At 35.1% G+C, this 22,985-nt stretch overlaps 1 protein-coding gene across 3 annotated transcripts in view; it reads left to right on the forward strand.

Moving 5' to 3' along the window:
• CEP85L (centrosomal protein 85L) overlaps window positions 1-22,985 on the forward strand; it is a 196,707-nt gene that overhangs the window by 38,416 nt on the left and 135,306 nt on the right. The window contains exons 1-2 of one of the 3 annotated variants that reach the window (XM_079149011.1): window positions 1,360-1,526; window positions 3,934-4,053. In XM_079149011.1, coding sequence (XP_079005137.1) covers window positions 3,984-4,053 — 70 coding nt within the window. In that variant the 5' untranslated portion in view covers window positions 1,360-1,526; window positions 3,934-3,983. Of the gene's footprint in view, window positions 1-1,359; window positions 1,527-3,933; window positions 4,054-5,026; window positions 5,425-22,985 lie in introns of those variants that run through there. The other 2 variants (XM_079149012.1, XM_079149010.1) reach the window with 2 other exon arrangements.

Consider the following 22,985-nt stretch of genomic DNA (forward strand, 5'->3'; position numbering starts at 1 on the left):
TTTATTTATTTATTTTTTACAGACTGCATTTTGATTCACTGTACACAAACGGGGTACATCATTTCATTTCTATGGTTGTACAAGATGTAGATTCATATCATTTGTGTAATCATACATATACATAGGGTAATGCTGTCTGTCTCATTCCACCATTTTTCATGCTCCCTCCCTCTCATTTCCTTCTACATAATCTAACGTTCCTCCATTCTTCTATCACTCCCCACCTCCCCATCCCCATTATATATCATCATCCAATTATCAGGGAAAACATTCGGCCTTTGGTTTAGTTGTATATAATGATGAGATTTGTTGTTAAATATTGATATGTGCCCACAGTAAAACAATATAATTTGTCCAATATCATGCACCAACTTTTACCCTAAAGTCATATCATTCCAAGTTCCCTCCCTTAATCTGATTATATTTATTCTTTGATAGAAAACGTCTACTCTCTCATTTCCTCCACTTCCTCTTGGCATTTCAGCCTGCTCTTGATTTCATCACTTTTTCCAGATAGGCTACACTTCAGGTCCCCATCACTTCAATCCTTTTCTTGCCATTATCCTTAAGCACCTTGCCCCCTTTCCTAAATGCCTACACTGCAAAACTCTGTTCATCTATCTTCCTTTCTCCTTCATACTCAAACTGCTGGGTGCAACTAAAGGAAAGCATACAGTGCCACAGATTAATATCACAGTTTCCAATCTTAGCTGAACCCTAAACAACTACATTGTAGAATTAGGAACTACTTCTCACATGGCATCTGCAGAAAAATCTTGTAATTTTTATTTACAACATGTTAAAAAGCATGGTGGGAAAAGCATGGGTTTTGGAATCACGTGAATCAGATTTGAGGTCAAGTTCTTTACTTCCTATATAGCCTCATTTCACTGCTCTGGGTCTTTATTCCCAGTCTCTAAACTGGAGCCAATACTCACTCTTTATGACAGTGAAGATTACATAAAATAAACAACTGGTTTAGTGAAAAGTCTCAAGTTCCTGAACATATATATTTGAAGATCTGTTTCCGTCAATAACTACTAACACTGTATTCTATTGATAACCTCATTTTCCACTGAGTACATCTCTATCTAATTCACAACATTTTGGATTTTCAGTTATTAAACTGTTCCCTTCTCCATCACTGCAGGTCAGATAGGAGGCTTCCTGTGTATGTATAAGTGTGGAGAAGACACGATTTGCTTTCTTGAGCTTCTTACCTTCATCCTTACCCTTACTTTCCTGTATCTGCAAAGGAAGGGCAGGCAGGGAAGAATTTATGTCCTTTCACTGTAATGGATCTTGCTTCTTTTCATAGGCTTGTTTTGACTAGTGGGTGACCTCAAGTTCTATTGATAAAGCAGTTCCCGTAAACATTGATGGTCCCTTGAAGACTTTGCGTGCTGGTTGAATTCTATTCTTTCTACCACAACTTCCTACGCACTGAGAGACTGCTTTTTAATGCTCCATATCTTACCTACTTTCTCACTGGTCATTGCAACCCAACTCTGGAGAAAAATGTACAGGTAAGACTCATTTTCTATACCTCATAGGAATCAGAGTCTTATCTTCTTGGCTTGGCCATATCAGCCAGCCACTTTCCCCTAATTTTCCTCCCTTCATTTTGGTAGTACTGGGTAGGACACCAAACCCAGTAGCTAACCAGGCATCCACACAGGGAGTTTGGCATACAACCTAGAGTGAGGACTTCTATTAACTGTGCCCCAAACAATTTGGTAAAGATTTCTCAACAGTTTACTATTTCACCATACTTCCCTGGACTAATTAGTAATCCTGAAGGGTCAGGAAAAGATAGTAAATAGTACTTTACTCCATTTTGATACATGTTTTTCTTTTTTTTTTTTTTTTGGGTGCTTTTTTTTGGGATCGAACCCAGGGCCTTGTGCTTACAAGGCAAGCACTCTACCGACTGAGCTATCTCCCCAGTCCCTTTGATACATGTTTAGAAAATATGATCTACAACTGATCTGGCCTATACAAATTGTTATTTTTTTCTTGGTGTATGTAACAGAGTTCCATTACTTGATTATATCGTAATCAGTATCCCTAATATAGGGTACACGTATGTACTGTTCGATGTATTTTACAAATATTAATTCATTTAATCCCATATTAGTTCTATGAGGTAGTCAGTGTTATAATCCTAAATTACAGATGAAGGAATTGAACCCCAGACAGGCTAAATAACCTACTTGTTTCCTAGTCACTATAGAACAGCTAAATTATATTTGCCAGGAATTCAATTAAGATTTTCAAATCCATCTTCAAAAAAAGTGTTATTTTTTCATTATTATGATCATTTGGAATTATAGCAAATCCAAATAAATTGGAGTAATGCCATTTTTTTTCTGATCTGGAAAAGGTTTGAAATCATTGTACTTACATACCAGAATTATCTAGTTGTTGGAATTTTTAGAATTCTTCATAAATATTTTTCTATCTAGTGGCAATTATTTTTTAGGAATCATTTCAATTGTTATGCTTGGTTTAATTTTTCTATATATTGTTTGTGGTTTGTTGATCTTTTATATTTTTGTAAATGTAAAACTCTCTTGAGATTTTCCATATTATGCATGGAATTTTTCTTCTAATTTAAAAATGTTGCCTATATACGTTGTTACAGCTCTCTGGTTGTTGTTTGCCTAATCTGATAAATTTGAATCAGAAAAATAAATGTAAGAATTCAATTTAATTTGACCAGAGATTAAAATCTACATTTAAGACTTATAAATGCAACATTCATTTTTTCACTTTAAAATAATGTCTTTTTTGGGTGCAATATTTTTAATGGAGTGTTTAATATAGTTTGGTCTTAAATATGATATTTTTAGTAGTATTTTCCTCTTGCAATCTAGTTTATGTCTTTAAAAAGTCTCCTCCCAAAACATTAAGTACCTAAATTTCAATGGCACAACCATACTTACACATATTTAGATACACACATACAAATATGCAGTTTTATATAAATCATATGTATGTAGATCTATATACACATATAAATACATTATTTTCATTTTTTGTACTACTTCTCCTCAGTAGAACTGTTACCAAGATTGAGGTTGATGGAAGTTCCAACAATAATCTTTGCTTGTAAGATTCTCCTTGTAGTCTTAAAATAGTATCACGACAAAACAAAAACATGCCAGTTTACAATAACAGGCTTAATAATAGTTAGGTAGTCCTTAAGTTATCTGTCTTGTGCTATAATAAATTTTAATCATGGAATTCTGAGAAGCATATCACTTTATATATACATCCTGCATATATGTGGGGAAAGCATTAGTTTGGTACTCAGAATTCATTTGAGTTAAAGATTATAGTTATAGATTACTTTATCTATATAATATTCTTACTTAGTATTTCAATGATCTTAATTGTATTAGCTCTTTATCCTCCAAAATTTAATTAAAGGAAAAATTTTATCTTGGGTACTAAGTGCCACAAGAGCAACATATTTTTACTTTTTGCTCTTCCCCTGTAATAGGTATTGACATATTTTACTTCGCCTCAGCTTCACATGTACTTTTTTTTGTGTGTAGTGATATGCCTTTCACATTGATAAAACATGTAGAAAACCTGAATGAATGGTTTTTCACTAACTACAGTTTAGAATCTAGTAGAAATTAGAATCTAGTGGCAATTTTTGAATTAGCAAATAAATGTATTTTAAACTTACAATATTTATACATTTCTTCAAACTGTATAAAAGTGTTTGGTATTTACTAAATGCTGTGGCTAATATAAGACTGTTAACCATACACTATGCAAAAAAATGTATACTTGATATAGTGTTATAGCTACTGCTTACTTTTTTTTTAGCTTTTTAACCTGTCTTATTCGAGTGTCATATTAAGTGAGCTAGTGCATATTTTAATCAGAAAAAGGAACCAACCACATTTTTTTTTTTTTCAGTTTTTGTCACTTTCTCTCCGCAACAACATTTGACCCTTGGACAACATCTCATGATTTGTAAACTTACTGAAGGGCGACTAAATGTGCACTGGCAATCAGATAAACTGCAACACAGGTGTGGTAAGAGAATATACATTCAAAGATAATTTAATCTCTATTAAGTTTAAAGCAATATTTCCCAATTGCAGAGTCTTTAAGGAAAAACTACAAATATGAGGACTTTGCAAGCAAACTTTCAAAACAGGAAAAGAATCACTGGACTCCAAGCTTCTGGAGGTCAGGGACTTGGGTCCAGGTTTATCGCTGATTGATCCCCCCAAGGCAAAAAGGGTGGTGGCGCTTGAGCAGTATATCTTAAATGAACTCTTTTGTACCTAAATATTGGTAGGATCACCATTATTTTCAATGAGAAGACTTAAAAATGATAGAATGCTGCATTTTTTGGTCCTTTTTTAGGAACTGTTCAGGAGAAAGGTGAAAATTGATCAGGAGCAGGCAGATGCTAGGGTGTAGGAGGCAAGAAGGAAGACTATCATTGATACTTTGGTGCCGTTTTAACTTTGATTGCTTATCTGAAATGCTGGGCGACTAGATTATTATTATAGTTTCTCTTGAAATCCATCCTCTGATCCTAATTACCCTCGGGTCCTTTTCAACTTCCCTACCGTTTTTATACATACATTCCTGTGTGGTAGGTATTTTGATAACTGTCTTACATCTCTTTCTCTTCTCATCTTTTGAATTAAATCTCCCGCAGAGGTGATGCAAGGGTGGGACCACGTCTCTTTCAGAAGGGCGTGAGAAATTACCAAGGGAGGGGGTGTGAATCACAAGATGGAGCCCGGGGCCAATTTAAGGCCCTCCTCTCATCTTGCACTGAACAGAGACTGAGAAGATGGTATAGGGATGAGCTGCGGAACCCGCTATTCGCGGTGCAATACGAAAAGCTGGGGAAGGACACCCGACTGTTCCTAGACCCCGCCCCACGCCGCGCGCGCCTTAAATAAGCTTCCGAGGCCCCGCCCCCGACAGGCCCCGCCCCCTCCCCAGCCCTGGTCCGGGCCTGGCTCTGGCTCAGCGGGAGGAGGGGGCGGAGAGAAGCCGCAGCTGCAACTTCGCTGGGAGCCTTTGAGCCCGGGCGCAGCCGGGGATCGAGCTGCCGTCACCGCGGAGCCGCGACTTCCCCGGCCCCGGCCTCAGCCCAACCGGCTTGGCCATGGCAGCTGCCGCCACTGCGGTGAATCTGACCCTTGTGCTCTCCGCCCGTCGCTGAGCAGCCGTTAAGCCGCCAGCCCACCCTACTGCCTGGAGCCGCCGCGGCCCAGGTTCGGCACAAGTTTCCCCCTCGAAGAAACAGAAGGCGAAAGCGGGAGAGGACGGACGCAGGGTGTAGGACGCCCCCGGCCCACACGCCCGCAATGTGGGGCCGTTTCCTGGCCCCCGAAGCCAGCGGTCGGGACAGCCCTGGCGGGGCCCGTAGCTTCCCGGCGGGTAAGGAACGGCACAGACCCCGGCTGGGTGGGGTGGGGGTCGCAGCAGCCCACGGCGCCTCGGGACCCCGCCGCCGCTCCCTTGCCTGCTCAGGCCTTCCCCCCGCCGCCTGCCCGACGCCGGCGCGCGCCCGCCCTCCGCGTTTTCTCCGGCTGTCTGCACCGGGCCCTGCGGGCTGACATCTGGCGGGCCCCAGCCCCGCATCTTGGCTGACCAGCCCCGCCGCTGCCGCGAGTAGGCACAGCACCTTCTCGGGCCGCAGCCCCCACCCGCAACTTCCAGCTCGCTTGGGCCCCTCGGGTTGGGCTTTGTTGTCCTGCTTTCCTCCTCCGGTTCCCTCGTGGGCTGTGTGACCGGCGTGATAACGGGGCTTGCTCTCGGTTCAGAGGGACCGGGACTGGAAGGTCGCTGCGACCGTGCTGCGGCGGCCGGGGCGCGGGCGGCTCTGCTGTGCCCACGCCTGCAGCCGCTACTTGAGAGCGCCTTCGGGGCGGGTGGAGGCTGCTGTGCTGCGGGCGTGGTGAGCGACCCCCGAGGGGACTTCGGCCCCTCCAAAGAACCTGGTCACCGCCTGCAGCCCCGTCTGGTGAACGGGGAGGGCGCTTCCTGCGAGATCCAGTGGATCTTTGAGCAATGGGGCTGTTAATCGGTTTGACTCTTGAGGCCCCTTCCTGAAAAATTAGGGATTTGGTGGGTTCTGTGTGTAGGGGGCTGTTTGGATCGGACAGCCATTTCATGCCTGCATCGCCCAGAAGTTGTATTGGAGCCACTAAATTAGAATAAATCCTCCCCTAATTTGGGATAAAAAATAAGACTTGGTTTGCCTGTGACAAGCTATCTAACGATGACAGTCCCTTCAGGCACTTTAATCTTAACGGAGTTATGAACGCCTTTGAAAAGCTGAAAGTTATACGGACTTTTTGTCCAGAAAAAAATTTAAAAAGCCATATGTACATACACAAAATTTCTTTTATGGGTTTTGGGACTCCAGTTAAGTAACCTTGTTCCACAAAACGTTTGAGCTTGACTTGGGTAACTTAGAGACATATTTATTGTATACATTTTCAGAACAATTATTGACAAAACCATAAAGCAAAGCAGCATTTGGAAGGAGTCTTTAGAAGATATTTACTGCTATTTTAAAAAATAGCAGGTACATTGCTATTGAAGTTTAAATAATGCGATTCTATGATAGTTTAGGTATTTGGGATGTGGTTTTAAATAAAGACATGTAATATGCATTTTTTAAAAAGAACAGTTATATTTGAAATAATTCTCAAGTTTAGACGAATAGTTTTCTAAAATTGTTTTTTAGTTGTCGATGGACCTTTTTATTTATTTATATGTGGTGCTGAGAATTGAACCCAGTGCCTCTCACACATGCTAGGCAAGCACTCTACCATTGAGCTGCAACCCCAGGCTCCTATGACCCTTTTAAAGAAAGAATAGAATTTAATATAGATGTGAAAACAAACAGCATCAAAATATGTAGGGAATTTTTTTCTAAAATGTATGCCATTTGTCTTAAGAAGAGGAGAGAGTAGTTGACATTTCTGATGCTTACCCAGGTATTCACAAATCCTGTCATCTAAGTGACTTGAGTGATGAAGAGATTTCATTATCTCTAGGGGCTGGAGAGAGTAGTTTCCATTTATCCATATATGTCATATGTTATCTGTAATATCTTTGTAACCTAATCTCTTAAAATTTATTTGTGATAATAATAAGTTGTTTGAAGGTATATCACTGAAGCATTGTATCAGTTTCCCATTGTTTTCTACTAAGAAAACATCTTAGTGTTTAGAAGTTAAGTAATGAAGGAGTGATGTAATATTGCAACTCTAGACATTTACTGTGGCATAGAATATAGTGGAAGAGGATTATTATCCAAATTTCAGAAATTTGGACACTATATATTTACAAAAGCTTGTATATTTTATCTCAGCTTTGACAGTGATAAACTGTTGGTAAATCAAGGCATGCCTTTCCAATGAAAAATTTTTCAACTATATGCCAAGAATGGATTATCTTTACAGAATTAGTTATGCAATTATTGTTTGTTTATTCTTGAAGAAACATACACTTGAAATTGATTAAAATTGGTTTTAAAAATTTATACCTTACATGAGCAATTTTTGTTTTTTATCAAATGAGCAGACTGTAAAAGTCAAGATATGACTTCCCAGTTGATTGATGCAGATCCTTTTTCTTTTCTGAGAATCTGAAGAAAATTTATGTTTTTGAAAAATTGTTCAGTATATCTTTTGACCAACTTGAACAATTTTAGGGCTTATCTGAAAACTAAGGGAACCAGTCTTATGATTGAATTTATCAGTAATCTATTTGGTCCTGAGGGCCATTGTGAAAGACAGTGATAAGTAAATATTTTCTGGTATTAAAATGAATTTATTTCAATTTGTGGGTTAATTCTAGGTATCCTGAAATTGGTTGGTTTGTTTATACAGATAATTAGACTAACAGGAAAACCCAAAGAATCCAGAACCAGCTTTCTAAATGAAGGAAACTTTCTTTTTAAGGAAATGACTGTAAAAGAATAAATAGGAATACTAATTGTGGTTTGGAAAATACTGAACTTTTGGCCTTTGTTTTAATTTTGTTTTGGCTTTACCCGTGGTTTTTCAGTTTTATAGATTAACCATATTATAAAACAATAAAATGAATATTTTCTTATATTCCATACAAAGATCACATAAAAGCCCTCCTTTTATTCTGTTGGCAAATATGTCTGAGAGGCTAATTTTGAGTAGAAGTGGTTATATCTTTTGTGCATTTGAATGAGTATTTTGAATTTACTCTGTTGTTCAAAATTTTTTCTAGTTTCAAATGTGGATGAAGGGTACATGTATTTCCCTTAGGTTTTTGAAATCCAGTATGATATGGTGCTATTTTGAGTACTTACTAACATCTAGTGCTGAATTATGTTCCTTTCTATAAGTGACTTAAAAACTATTAATATATTCAATCCTTAAAACATTTTGGGGTAGAATAATATACTTTTAAAGTGTGCTAAAAGTAAAATGTTAACAGGAAGGGCTTACTTGAGCTTTAAAAAAATGTCATTCATTGCTTGGAGCTTTAAATCTGCTTTTTTGTAGTTGATGCACTGCCATAGGTATTTAGTGATGTCATAATGATAGTGGTAATAACTGTTAAGATTACATCCAATAATAAGTTTTGCTGCTATGGTTCTGAAATAGATGGACCTAAGAGTACTATGGTAACAATGAAACATAACTTTTTAGCCTAAACTCAACTGGAAATGTTCTTTCATAATAGGCATTGGGGTGAGGCATGAATTTCAACTTCAGTGATGTCTTTTATGAAATGAACTTGATTAATAACTGAAATTTGATCACTTTTTGCTTGAAGGAAGCTAGTAAGTTAATCTGAGGCCAAGCAATAAATGGTGAGTTGATAATCTCTGTTGTCATGTTGTAAATATTCATGTATATTATGAACAGAAAGGTACATGAGAGTCATGGTTTCATGGTTTTTGTACTGAAAGAAATGTGTGTATGACGTATTCTGAGAAGACAATGAAGGCTTGAAGTCTGACAGTATTTTACTGATTGTGGTTCAATTAGTTTCCACAAATTGTGCATTAAAAAAAAGAATGACATCATCCAGAACACTTTTAAACTCCAATATATTATTTCTGTATTAAAGATAATTTTAATAATTTTAGAATATTAAAGCAGTATTCTAAAAAGCAATTTCTTATAGAAAGTCTTATTGGTACATTATAGTTGTACAAAATGATATTTGTCATTACGTATTCATACATGCACACAATATAATTTGACCTATTTCACTCCTTTATTTTAAGAATAGAATGATTTGCATAAAAAGAACATCATATTGTTTTTTTTTCATACTGGTATTTTGCTTCGACTTTCTATTTTTCTTTAATTAACAAAAATTATTGTTACTAGTATAGAGCTAGTGAATTATTCTGTTAATAAATATTAATTGTAAAAAAAAAAAAAAAATATTAATTGTATGCCAGGCTTTGTACCAGGCGCCAGGGATACATCTGAATCAGAAAGATATGTTTTAAGGGAACTCACATTCTAGTGGAGGAGAAATAGTAAACAGATAATGAGAATAGTCCAGTTAGTTTTAAGTACTGTGAAGAAAAGGAAACTGGTTGATGTGACATAGAATTTCTAGACAGAGCTGCTTTTGATAAGCTGGTCAGGGAAGACCACTCTGAGGAGGTGATACTGGGCTGAAACCTGAGTGATGAGAAGGTGTCGGTCATAAAGGGAGGAGTGAAAGGGCTCCAAGGTGGAAATGAATTTGGAGAGTTTGAGGAATATCAAAGCTAGTGAGTCTAGAGGTTGAGCAGGAATGTGAGGTGAGGAAGGCCTGATAATAGTTTAAGGCATTGTAAGAAGTGGCTTTTATCCTGAGAGAGGAAGCTGGCTATGAAAGGGTAGGGGAGATGACCCATTGTTTCACTCAGCACATTGGGTGTCTACCAAGAGACAGGCAGTGTTTTGTGCACTGGGGACATGAACAGTGTTTCATGTCCCTTGGTGTTTATAGATCACTCCTAGCTATTCTGTGGGGAAAGAAATTGTGGGTGGGGGGGCATGAAGAGCCATAGAGAAGCCAGTTAATGTGCATTGCATTTATTAGGTGAGAGGTAATTCTTGGATTAGAGTGGTTTGATTAGATTTGGAGAGGAGATTTAGTTTGAAGTTTACATGAGAAATAAAACTGATGGGATTTACTGATGGTTTGGATATGGCAAGTAAGGGAATGAGGAATCAAAAACATCTTAACTTTGACTTCAGTAATTATATAATGATTGGTGGTGCCATTTCCTGAGACTGGGAAAGTAGAATTGGTGGGGTGTGTGTGTGAGGAAGATAAGTAGAATCAAGGATTCTGTTTTATTGTTTTGGTCCTGTGAAGTTTTAGATCCTTTAGGTTCAGGTGAGACATTGAATAGAAAATTGGTTATACATGTTTGGATTCGGTGGGGAGATTCCTAGAGGGTGGGGAAGAGATAGGAATTTAAAAAGTTACTTGTGTATAAACGGTGTCTAAAGATCTTGGAACTGGATGCATCATATGGCGAGATTATAGAGAAGACAGCAGAGAATATAAGAAAGTGAAGAACTAATAGTTCTAAGTGAAGAACTATTCTTTTAGGTAGAGGAAGAGGAACCATCTAGACTGGAATGGAGCAGCCAGGGGTTAGGAGTAAAACCCAGAGAATGTGTTCCAAAAGAGAGGTGCCTAAAGACAGGAATGATCACTATAAGTTCTCATGCTTCCGAGAGGCAATGTAAGATGAGTCAGAGGAAATGGATCAATGCAATGCCACTGGCCAACTTCAGCAAGAGGTTTAAAAGTATTATATTGGCAGAGATTAGAGAGCTCACTTCATTCCATAGAGATCAATACATAGGTGCTCAATAAATGTTTTAATTACTTTCTCCCCGCCCCCCATTTTAACTGCTTTCTCTTTTACCACATCTCTCTGTAGTGACCAACTGCCAGGGTTTGCTTATGACTTTAAGTTTAAAAACTAGAAGTGTCCTGGGTTTGTCCAGGGCTGAAGGGTTTCCTGGGATGCCTTAGGTAGAACAGTGTCCAATCCTTGACCAGAGTGCTCTTGCCCAGAGCATCTGAAATGGCATTAACAGTGTCCTCTCCTATCAGAATAGAAGATTATCTCAATCAGAGGACCAGACTTTTATCTAGTTTTATTTCACACTCTTATTAAGTTCCCAGTAGATTGAGAATCTCTCTACCTGTTTTTGCTTATTTTCAGCGATAACCTGACTTATTAGGTAGTGCTAAATTAATTCTAGTGGTTCATAGGATTTTAAGTTAAAGAGGATAAACTCAGAAACTTTGTTCTATGTCCTTCTTTACATAGTACATGTCTAGTGAATAAAATTTGATTGCTCTGTTGATACTACTTTAAAAATATTTTTCCAAAAAAATATTTTTCTATATTAAAGTTTAGAGCTTTAACATTAACTGCAGTTTCTAGTTATTCCTTAGGAAGAGCCAGGAATGAAAGCTTTGGACTATGTTTCATGTAGTTTAAATTTTTTACACTGATTATGTTGCTTTTGTAGAGGCAGAGATTGTGTGCTTATTGGCCACAAGAAATTACGTATATATGGTCTTGTTATGGCATTTCCAAAGCCTTTTCAACATTTTCCTGTGGATTCTCTCTCTCTCTCTTTTTTTTTTCTCCAGCTGACCTAGAGTTTCACCTCTGGTTAGAATCTGGTTAGAACTTAACATTTCAGGTCTGAACTGATTTTGGGATTTCTATGAGATTGGAGGAGTGCAGCCTTTCTGAGCTTCTACCCTTTATGTTACCTGTTGTTTGACTGTTTTTCTTAATACATTTTGATTGTCCTTCATAAAAGGGGCAGGTGTTCAGCAAAATTTTTAAAGAATGTTAAGACAATGAGAATGTTAATGTACACTTTGGCAATAATGCAATGAAAAACTCAACTAAAAATTAAGTGATTTAATTTGGGTAACAGAAAAATCCCAGCTACTTATAAATTTTCTATGAAATATTTTAATTTTTTCTTAATTTTGTATTGAAATGTATTGTGTGTGGTACTTATGTTCCTAAGTATTAGGAAGTAAATGGGTTATTGAGGGGAAATTATCCTATTCTGCTTTGGAGGTTAATGGCTTCATACATAAAAGTAGCATTCATAGCATTCATTAGCAATTTTTGTTATTTGGGAAAATTCATTCTGATCTGGGTATTTATTTTCTTCTTGGTGCTGATGATCCTTCCTAGTGTTGGCATAATTTGCTATCATGAAGAATATTTTCTGTACAAGGTGATGTTATGAAATAGTTACATTCCAAGACAAAGGTAAACCCCTCTGGAATACTACTTGGTGTACTCCCTTACATTTATAGTGGTTTTATTAAAAACATCTCATTAGTTTTTACTGTATCTTATTTTAACAGTTTCTAAGTAGAAACAAAAGATTATAAAAAGTTAAATTTGTAGTTCTAAATTTGAATAGCTACCAAAAGACTTTCTTGAATGTGGTATTTTATATAACTAGTAGTTAGGGGTCCACTGAAATGAGCAGGCATGTAACTTTTTCATAGAAGAAGGTAGTCTTATCTATGTTGGTTGCTACTGTTAACTTTCTTGAGTTTTTTGTTAAATTTAAGAAGTACCTGGTGAATATTTGTTGGTTTGAATACATACATTTTCTATAAAGATAAACTGTCTATTTTAATCTGATCATTCTTCTTAATTGAGATAATTTTAATCATGCTGAACCAACCTACTTTAAGGCCCTTGTGATAGTAGAGTTGAAAGTAAGGAAATTCAGAATCATATCTGAAGAATCTATTTTTATACTTTTTGTATTGCTTTATTTAATTTTTATTTTTTAAGTTGGGAAGTAATATTGTATACATTTATGAGGCACAATATTATATTTATTATACAGAGTAGAACGATTCAGTCAAGCTGGTTAACATATCCTTCACCTCACCAACTTATATTTTGTGACGAGAATTTAAAAATCTATTTTTTTTAAAGTAGTGTTTGAAATATGCTATACATTATTATTAACTGTGGTTACCATGAAGTGCAATAGATCTTGATGGAGTAGAAAACATACTCCTCCAGTGTAACTGAAACTTTGTACCTTTGACCAATATCTTCTTTTTCTTTATCCCTTTCTCTAACCTTTTATATTTAGAAAGCCACAACCTCTGGTTACTGATTACTTAAAATTTGATTTGAGTTCTTAAATATAAGAAAACTAATTAGCTTAGTTTGAGCTAGATTTTAACATAGTTATTTTTGTGTTTATGTGAACAAGTGTGATTTGTTCACACTTGTGAACACATTTGTTGCTGCTAACCTTATTTTTCACTGAGTGGAGTCATATTCAAAGATTACTTAATGTTAATTTCCATTGTTGGAACCTGATCTGTTTTACTGTTTTTTTTCTTTCTTCTGATCTAGAGTTTTAACTCTGGTTAGAACCTAATATTTCATGTCTGAGATGGTCTTTGGATCTCTATTGGATTGGGGAATCACAAGCTTTCCAAGCCCCTGTTGTTTGTGCTACCTATTGTTTGACTGTTTTTCTTGATACATTATGACTGTCCTTTATAAAAGGGTCAGGTATTTAGTGAATGTTTTTGACAGTATAGAAAACCAAGGGACTCCTCATTTTTTAAATAAATGGAAAAACTTCAACTAAATGCTCCTATTGTGCGTGTGTGCAATATTTGTGTAGTTTATTGATTTTTAGATGTGCCTTTAAAAAGTAGTTTAACATTTATCATGCATATCTGGGTGTATCATCATATAATTTATAGTGTCATTTAATTGATACTCTTTTTATTTAGTGGCACATATAAATAATACATCTAAAAAATTCTTTGTTTGCCTTTGGAAGTGTGTGAATCATTTTGACTCCCAGTATGCACTCTCCATATTAGCTTTATTTGAAAAGCATTATCTTTACTTTTAAGGGAATTGATTGTTATTTTTTCAAATGGAAGCACTAGGTGAAATATTACTATCAGATCTGATTTGAATCACTTCTTTCCTTTTGCAAAGGGACTGATGAAGAGTGCATCAGCCTGGCTATTTTCTTGTTTATTTGTATTTATGTTTTCAATGTTAGTATTGATTATTGATATTTTCAATATTCAGGTTTTTCAGTTTCAGCTTTTCCTGTAGTAATATTTTTAAGCCTCTAATTCATTCTGTGAAGGTTAGTTTGGATACAGCTACATAACATAATATTTAAATCTTAACCAGGCACAAACTGCAAAGCATTGCAATAAGTAATCAGATTAGTGAAGGAGGCTTGCACTGTAAAGCCCTTTGTGAGAAAAACTTTGCCTTACTATCTTGGTTTACCTTATATGTATGCACATCATACTCTGATAATTCAAGTGGAGGGCACCAGTGTTAATCTGTATGTTAACTATTAGTAAAATTTTAATACATTACATTTTACTAAAAATAATTCTGAAGTATAAATAGAAGTTCTTCTGTCAGCCTGGTGGTGGATTTCCCTGGTACACATGTATTCACTTTGGAGATCATTGTGGTAGAAAATTGGTATGCTTTATTTCCTGGAATACAGATGTTAAAGTGGTAAATATCAGAGACATGGGCATTGGATTTGTGTTTTCAGGGAGATAATATAAGTTTTTAATGAGAAAAATTTTTAGCCAGAGAAGCTGGCGATAGTCCTTGATTGAATAGAAGGGAAGTTGGGGGTGGTAGCACACACTACAAGTTTAAGACCCATCTGGGCAATTTAGTAATGCACTTTCTCAATATAACAAAAAGGCTTATGTATGAAGGGAAAAGAGCAATGGTAACTTTTCAGGGAGGTGTATTTAGTATACCTCATGAGTAACAAAAGAATTAAGTTACTTAGTATTTGTCAGATGATTTTTTTCTTTTCTACTTGTTAAAGTTATATAAATTGACTATACATAAAGGCTTAAAGTGAAGGGAAGCCTTTCCATCTTTTCTTCTTGTTAGTCTTCACTTTTTACATAGTTTTCTTTCTGGAAAATTTTTATACATATATAATAATAAAAATAATGAATATTTATTGAGGCTTTAACTATATGCCTGGCACTTTTAAAATATCTTTATGTATCCATGTATCACAACAATCCTATAAGATAGTAATTAAACATAATTTTTCTCCTCTATAAGAAACTAAGGCATAGAGAGGCTATGGTCTACTTGCCATTCTCACTGTTATGAAGAGAGAACTCAGGTAGCCTGGTTTCACAATCTGTATATCCATTTCCACTAAGCTATACTGTTAATTCTATGAAAAGAGAAAATTAAAATGATTGGAGTCACTTTCCCTGGAGATAAATAGTACTAAGATGAAGTGAAGAACTGGGATGAAGAATTTAAATATTATTATAATAGTATGTTTCTGTCATTTTAGCTAGAATACTCTCCAGTGTAAGACAAGATTTTCTGCTTTTTTTTCCTTTCTGGCTACCATTAATATGAATATTTTCTTTGTGGTTTAATGTCTACGTGAGAGAGAGAGAGAGAGAGAGAGAGAGAGACTTTTCCATGTCTTACACGACCTCTTGGGGACTATATTTATTAGGAACTTTTGCAACTCCTACCTCCTTTGTCCAGCTCCCTACAAACACTAGTTTCTAAGCAAACTTACCTAATTCAATGCTTCCAAACAGTTCAAGCTCCTTCATGATTCCAAGTTGTTCCAACTGAAATATTAGTTGCTATATTTGTTAGGGACTCTGGCCATTGGCTCTTCAAACCATTTGAAATTACTTTTTAAAAAGTTGCTTTGGTAAATATTTACTGGTCTTTAAATAGATACTTAAATGTATACTGGCTCAAGGAATAGTTTAAAATATCCTGGATTTTAAAATAAACAAACAACCTTCAAACAAAACCCTTGTTTTAATCCTTCTGAAGGGAAGGATATTTTTGTAACTCTTATTGTAAGGCATACAGAATTCTAATTTTGTTCTATGAATGTTTATTGGGTACTCAGTGGTAAAAATGACAACATTTATTAAGACCCTGCCTTAGTGAGCAGCTCTGTGCTAGGTGCTGTATGTACGCGCGCGCGTGCACATGCGCGCGCACACACACACACACACACAGAAGTTGTCTTTCACTGTTCCCAGCTATAGTTTATATAACTTAGTAAATGCTTTGATGACATTTTGAGTGATATACTGGGAATGATCAAATAAGTAGTTATTTAATGCCTGATAGAAGAATTAGAGAAAGAAAACAGCTTGGAATCATGAAGGAGCCTGAACTGTTCCAAGGCAGTGATTAGGTAAGTTTGCTTAGACATTAGTCTTCGTAGGGAGTTGGATGAGGGAGGTAGGAGTTGCAAAAGTGTTAGAAAATGAGGTTTTCAATTGGTGAAGAACTTTGCCAGACTTCATGAGTTTGAATTTTACTTAATGTGCTCTAAGGAACCCATAGAATATAGAAACAGGAGACTGATAAAAGCATACTTGATTCTTAAGAGGATAATTTTGATAGGTTAGAGCCTGGTTTGGGTGGAGTCACTTCAGTAGGAGGATTGCTTCCAGTAGATCATTGTAGCTGTTCCCCCCAGAATATACACTATACCACCTGAGATAGTGCTGGTAGAGAGGAGAGATCTAATCCAGTTAGTACATCTGCAGTAGAATGAAGAGTTTCAGAGACTGATTAAATATATGGATTAAGGACTTTTGTTGTATTCTTTAGATTATTTCTTTGCCTCTAGGCCATATACTCACATGTAGAAATGGGAGAGTTGAATGCTGCTGTCTGAATTTTGTGTCAAAGTAGTTAGTACTTGTTAATACTTCAGAGATGTTAAAATGTAAAGTATTTTCAAACTGTGATAAATGGCAAATGTGATTTGATCTTTTCAATATTATTCTGTTGTATTTTATTTAAAATTTTTGGTTACTAAGTTGATTTTAAGACCTATTAATTGATGGTAACTACTTTGAAAAACATGATTTCTTTTTATGATTTTTATATTTTATATTCAGCTTTTATGTAAAATTATAAATCAACACTGACAGTGTTGTTATTTTTTCTGGCTTAAAGCTGTCATAAACTATTCAATGAGAAAAGTAGTTATTATTCTAAATGTAGTTACAGATATATATTGTGGAGTACTTGATACTATATACATTTTTGCTTCCAGTAAAATAAACTTCAGAAGAAAAAAAAATTATCTCTTCCTTTGATGCCAGTTTTCCTATTTCAAATGTGAGAAGGACTGATTTTAAAATATTATTCCTGGGTATTCAGTATTCTACTTAAAACAGTTGAAATTGTTATTGAAAAGTCTAATGTTCTGTCTTCCAAAGAGAATTCTCTTGTATGATCTTGAGATTTTTGCTGTTTTTTAAATTTTTTTCCTTATTTAGAGAATATTAGTTTTGGTAATCAAACCTATGTAGATAGACCTTCCATATTTAATGCAGTGTGTTACCCCAGTACAAATGGAAAAAAAAAAAACATTTAATTTTCTAGGCAGATATCTTTGTTGTTCTTATAGCAATGCTTCTGTCTTTTTCTAGAGATAACAGTTTTATAGTTACCCAGTTACTTTAATATGGTATGACCTGGTGGAAGACTTTATTGCCTGAGATCACTGAGCCTTGTTTTAAGTTTTTTTCTTTTTTTAAAGTGCATAGCACATATCTAGCAACTGAGTGTTCCTATTTAAAGAGTCTAGTCTTATAATGAGTCTGTGAGAAAAATGTTCTTTATTAAATCATTGATAAGAATATTTCTCATATAGTTTTTCCTGTTTTGTTTGTGGGTTTTGGATCGACTTATCTAGAGACAAGGCATTATTCTCAAACTGAATTCATTCAGCCTACACTAAAAGATTAGAATGTTATTTTGTTTGTGTTTGTCAATCATCTTAAGTTCTAGGCATATAACATTGGGGTTTCTTTTTAAAAAAGTGATTATACTTAAAAGTTAAGACAAATGAGTTCAAGCTGGATAAAATCAACTTGTACAGATAATCCTGTTTCTGTCATTTTGGGAAGCCTGAGTAGATTGTTCTACTTGCCTTAAAAGTTCAGCAAAAACATGATCATAATGATATTTTCATGAGTAAATTAAACCATTTAATTTACTGTTCTAGATGGGACATGTTTTCCCCACCGATTGATCTGATGACTTGTCTGCTGTGAGTGGACTAGAGATCTGCTTCCTTCCATTAGAGCTCTTGTGATGAGATTACCATTCTAGGAAAAGGAGGACATACTGTTCTTTTGTCAAGGTGTATGAGTTGCCATGCTTCCCCAGTGGAACCTTCTACAGCTTTAAAAAGTTTAGCATTTTTTTCTTCTTACAAATTAAGCTAATTATGATATTATTGAAAGACTTGAAGCTTTCTCAACCAAAATAAACAGTTTATTGCAAGGTTTTTATTTTGAATTCATAGACTTTTTCCCCACTTTTATTTATAGACAAAATTATTTTGTGTACATTAATGTATAGTTTTTTGTTTCTAATAAACATTTTTAAAAGTTGTTTGATTTATATGTTAGAATGTATCCATTAAAACCAGACTAGGTCATTTAAGGTTAAGGATGTATTCCCATTCCAGGAGAAAGTAGCTCCTGAGACTTCAGTTAAGTGGTACTTAGATAATAAGTAAATTATGGGCTTATCAATGGTGGGTAGGCATTTTCAAAAGATAAAGCTATTTTTCCTGGTTATCAAAGTAAACTAATTGATTAAAAGGAAAATAGAAGCATGAAAGTCAAAGAAATCACCAGTAATCTTACCATCTAGAGGAAACTACTAGCAGTATTTTATTGCATTTCTTTGTGTTTGCTTTATGCCTTCTTTGTTTGAATCTACACTGTATGCTGCCTTTAGCACTAAAGTAAAAACTGAGTGGGGCACATGGCTTTTGCTCTCAGAGGTTATTGTAGTAACCTAGAAGAACAGATACATAAACAGAGAAATTCAATTTCAGGTGGTGGGTTCTGAGGTAGAGGCAAAGAAGAATTCAGAATTCTTAGATTATATGAGAATCTGAGGTTATTTATAAATTTTTTATATTGGATTTTATATCTTACTATTTAGTTTGACAGTATAAACATTTTATAGGGGATCCTCTTTAAAAATCAAAAAAATTATTTTTATTTATTTATTTATTTTTGTTATACATGACAGAGTCCATTTTGATGTAATTATGCATGCATGGAATATATCTTATTCTAATTAGGGCCTCAGTCTTGTGGATGTACATGATGGTGGGATACACTGTGGTATATTCATGTATGTACATAGGAAAGTTATGTCACATTGTTTTCACTGTCTTTCCTATTATGACATGTCTAGTAAGTAGATGGAACTTATCATACTAAGTGAAATCAGCCAATTCCCAAACACTGAAGGGTGAATGTTCTCTCTGATGTGTAGAAACTGACCCATAATACGGTGGGCTTGAGGAAGGGAAGAATAGAAGTTCAGAGGATTAGACAAAGGGGAATGAAGGGAATAGAGAGGGGATAGGAATAGGAAAAACAGTGCAAAGAATCTGATATAACTTTCTTATACACATGAGAATAACATTTTAATGGCCCAAATTTTATTCCCTTTTACCTTTTGGGTTTTTTTTTAATTGTTCCTTATTAAAAATAATACTTAAGGAGCAGCCTGTTTTGTCTCAATTTCCACTCCTAGAAATGTTGGATTCTTTCTTTAAGGGTAGTATTAATGGAATGAATATAATTCACTTAAAGATTTATTGTCTATTAGTTTTTTTTCTTTTTTTCCTGGTATCAAGGATTGAACCCAGGGCCTCATGCATGTTGGGGAAGGGCTTTACCACTGAGTAACATTCCCCAGCCATTTTAAAAATTTCATTTTCTATGGATAGAGTCTCACTAAGTTTTCCAGGCTGACCTAGAATTTGTGATCCTTCTGCCTCAGCCTCCAGAGTATCTGGGATTAAAGACTATGCCACAGTGCCTAGCAATTTTCTGAACAAGTTAACATTATCTTTAGGAATACTTGGATGTATTATAGAAATGTTGCATAGTTCTTTGTCTCTCTTTGCTAGGTTTGTAGCTAAAAAAGAGCATGTCTTTTGAACTTGGATTACTTATTTACCAGTGAGTTTGGATTTTTTTCATAATTTTTTATATATCCATGTTTTTCTCCTTGGGGTTTCTCCTTCTTTGTCCATGGTCTTTTTGCTTGTTTTGAAATTTGCTTAAGTTCTTTATACATTTTATATTAAGACTTTATATACTATATTGACAAATACTTCTAGTGTTTCTGACTCTTAATATGTAGACAACAGATTGATGACTTCAGGTATTAATTTGGTTGCTTATTTTTGTGTCCTCTTATTAAAGTGGGAAGTACAAGCTTATAAGGTGGCAGGCCACTGAAGGGAATCCTGAGGCTATTTTCCTGAGTCGCTAAGTAAATAGGTTCAAAGTATATACAGATAGTCCCAGTTTATAATGCTTCAATTAAGATATTTCAACTTTATGATGGTTTGTAAGTGATACCCATGTAGTAGAAACCATACTTTGAATTTTGATCTTTTCCCAAACTAATGATAAGCTATTCTTTACTCGGTTGTGATAATGTGTAGCAACAGTGAGCTGTAGCTCCTAGTAGCCATGTATTTACAGGGTTGTAAGCAACTGATATTCCATAATGTACTGTGTTGCTAAGCTATGCTGTGTTGGTAAGTTTAAGTGTATTAAACACATTTGTAAATTTGTGATATTTTCCGTTTGTGATGAGTTTATCAGGATGCAACCCTATCACAAGTCAAGAAGCACCTATATTCTGTGATCCAAAGATAAAGAATTGAGTTTCTAGAGAGGTACAGTGGTAGACCTTTTATTATCTGTGATTTCTTTTAGATAGCTTTTTGGTAGGAGCTAGATGACAGATAATTGAGAATAGTACTCTGGAAATCTTTTGTGTAGGTGTCATATCAAGTAGATGATATTGAGCTACTATGAGGAAAATAGAGGGATCTGATCATTGTTCTCTTCTACAGAGAAAGCTCCATCCCCACTTCCATATCTGTAGGTAAAATTTGAATTTGCCTAGTTTTCCCCATTGTTGTATTTAGGGTTCTCTTGAGAAACAGAACCAATAGGATATAATTCTAAGGAAGTAGCTTGTGAGATTATGAAAGTGAACAAAATTGGCAAGATGGCTTAGATTTTGTCATGGTATAGTTCTGGTCTGAAGACTGAGAAGTAAAAGCCTATGTTTCAGTTCAAGCCTGAATGCAGGAAAAGCCAGTGTTTTAATTCACAGGCCATTAGGCAGTTTTTGTTCTACTCAGGCCTTCAGCTGATGGGAGGAAGCAACATCATTATGAATCGGGGGAGTCTGTTTTACCCAGTCTACAATTTAAGCATTAATCTCATCCAAGAACACCCTTATAGAAATGTTTGTCCAAATATTTGGGCTCTCCATGGCTCAGTCAAGCTGGCACATAAAATAAACTGTGACTCATATTTGACATTGTCCAAGAGTTTCATATCATGCTGATAAATGAGGTGAAGATGTGTTGTGGGTTAAAATGTAGCACTACTTTATATTGCTCAAAAGAAGTAACATTGTTTAAAAAAGAATTTTTATTTAGTGTTTTATGCAACTTTTGTAAAAATTTGTACTAGGAATCAATTGAATATATCTTGATCTATAGCTGTTTCCTAATCTCAATTAAATGTTGATATAATTGGAAAATACATAATTAAAATACATAATTTTCAACATTTCCCCACATAACTAATAGAATGAAGACTATTAATAGTAATAATAACTAGTGATTGAATGGATGTCCCCAAAATATATTTGTTTCTTTAGCAAATCCTTGTAGTCAGTGTTAACATTTAGGTTGACGCTGAAGGCTCCTTTTTTCAATTAGTGTATGTAAATGTACAGCCTCTTCTCCAACCATAGAATCTTCTTGTATATTCACAGCCATGCCAAATGTTTTTTTTTTCCCATGAATATACTTTATTTATTTGGATATCCTTTCGTGCTAAAAAAATAGGTTGGTACACCCTACTGTCATACATCTAAAAAGAACAAATTAAAAAATAGGTTTGTCAACTTATTTTTAGCACTTGACCATTATGAACCAATTCAAAGGTAAATATATAGTTTTTAGGCATCTATTTTAGGCAATGCTGTTGGGAATGTCCTTGGACTCTTATTTTTTTGTACTTACTTTATGTCTTTAGGATAAATTCCTAATAGAAGGCCTTGATTATGTTGAAATTTAGTTACCCATTTCCAGATTGCCCTTTAGAAAGGTTGTACCATTGATGTGGCCACAAGTCTATCTCTTTGTTAACACCTGTCTTTCAAATATTTGCCATTGTGATAATTTAAAAACATTATCATCTTTTCTACTTATTACATTATTAGTGAGACTGAACAGTTTTTCTTAACTTTATTTTCCATTTACATGTATACTAGCCTGCATAATACTGTTTGTCAGGTATGTCCCTGAAAAGCTATTTCTTCAACTAATAGATTTTCCCTTGCCAGAGAAGTAGTAGACTGGTTGTCTCTTTTGCAAATGTAGATAGGACTGAAAGTTAATTTAGATGAAATATTACCTGGTTGAAGTAAACTTTTTGGAATAGATTATAGGCCCCAGATCAGAGTTAGAACAGATCTGGTGACAGAATACTTTTTTTTTTTTTTTTTTTAATGGTAATATTTACTCAGATAAATTGTCTCATTCTGAGAAAGGCCTAGAATCTGTACAAAGTTTAAAGTGACTGTTCTGGAACATAAAGTGGGTGTAAATATCTCTTCAGCCAATTTTGAGTTCTTATTTTAAATGTATACAGCTTTTTGGTCATGTACTTAAGAAATCTATAAAACCCAAATTTATTTACAAATTGTATTTGAATAAAACTTCAAGATAATATTTACATGGTATAATTTTTATTAAAACTAAATTATTACTGTTGGGAAGAATATGATAGAAGTAGCACCAAGTCTAGTTTTGTTT

This window comes from Sciurus vulgaris (assembly GCF_902686455.1).
Source record: "Sciurus vulgaris genome assembly, chromosome: 7".
Classification (NCBI taxonomy): domain Eukaryota; kingdom Metazoa; phylum Chordata; class Mammalia; order Rodentia; family Sciuridae; genus Sciurus; species Sciurus vulgaris.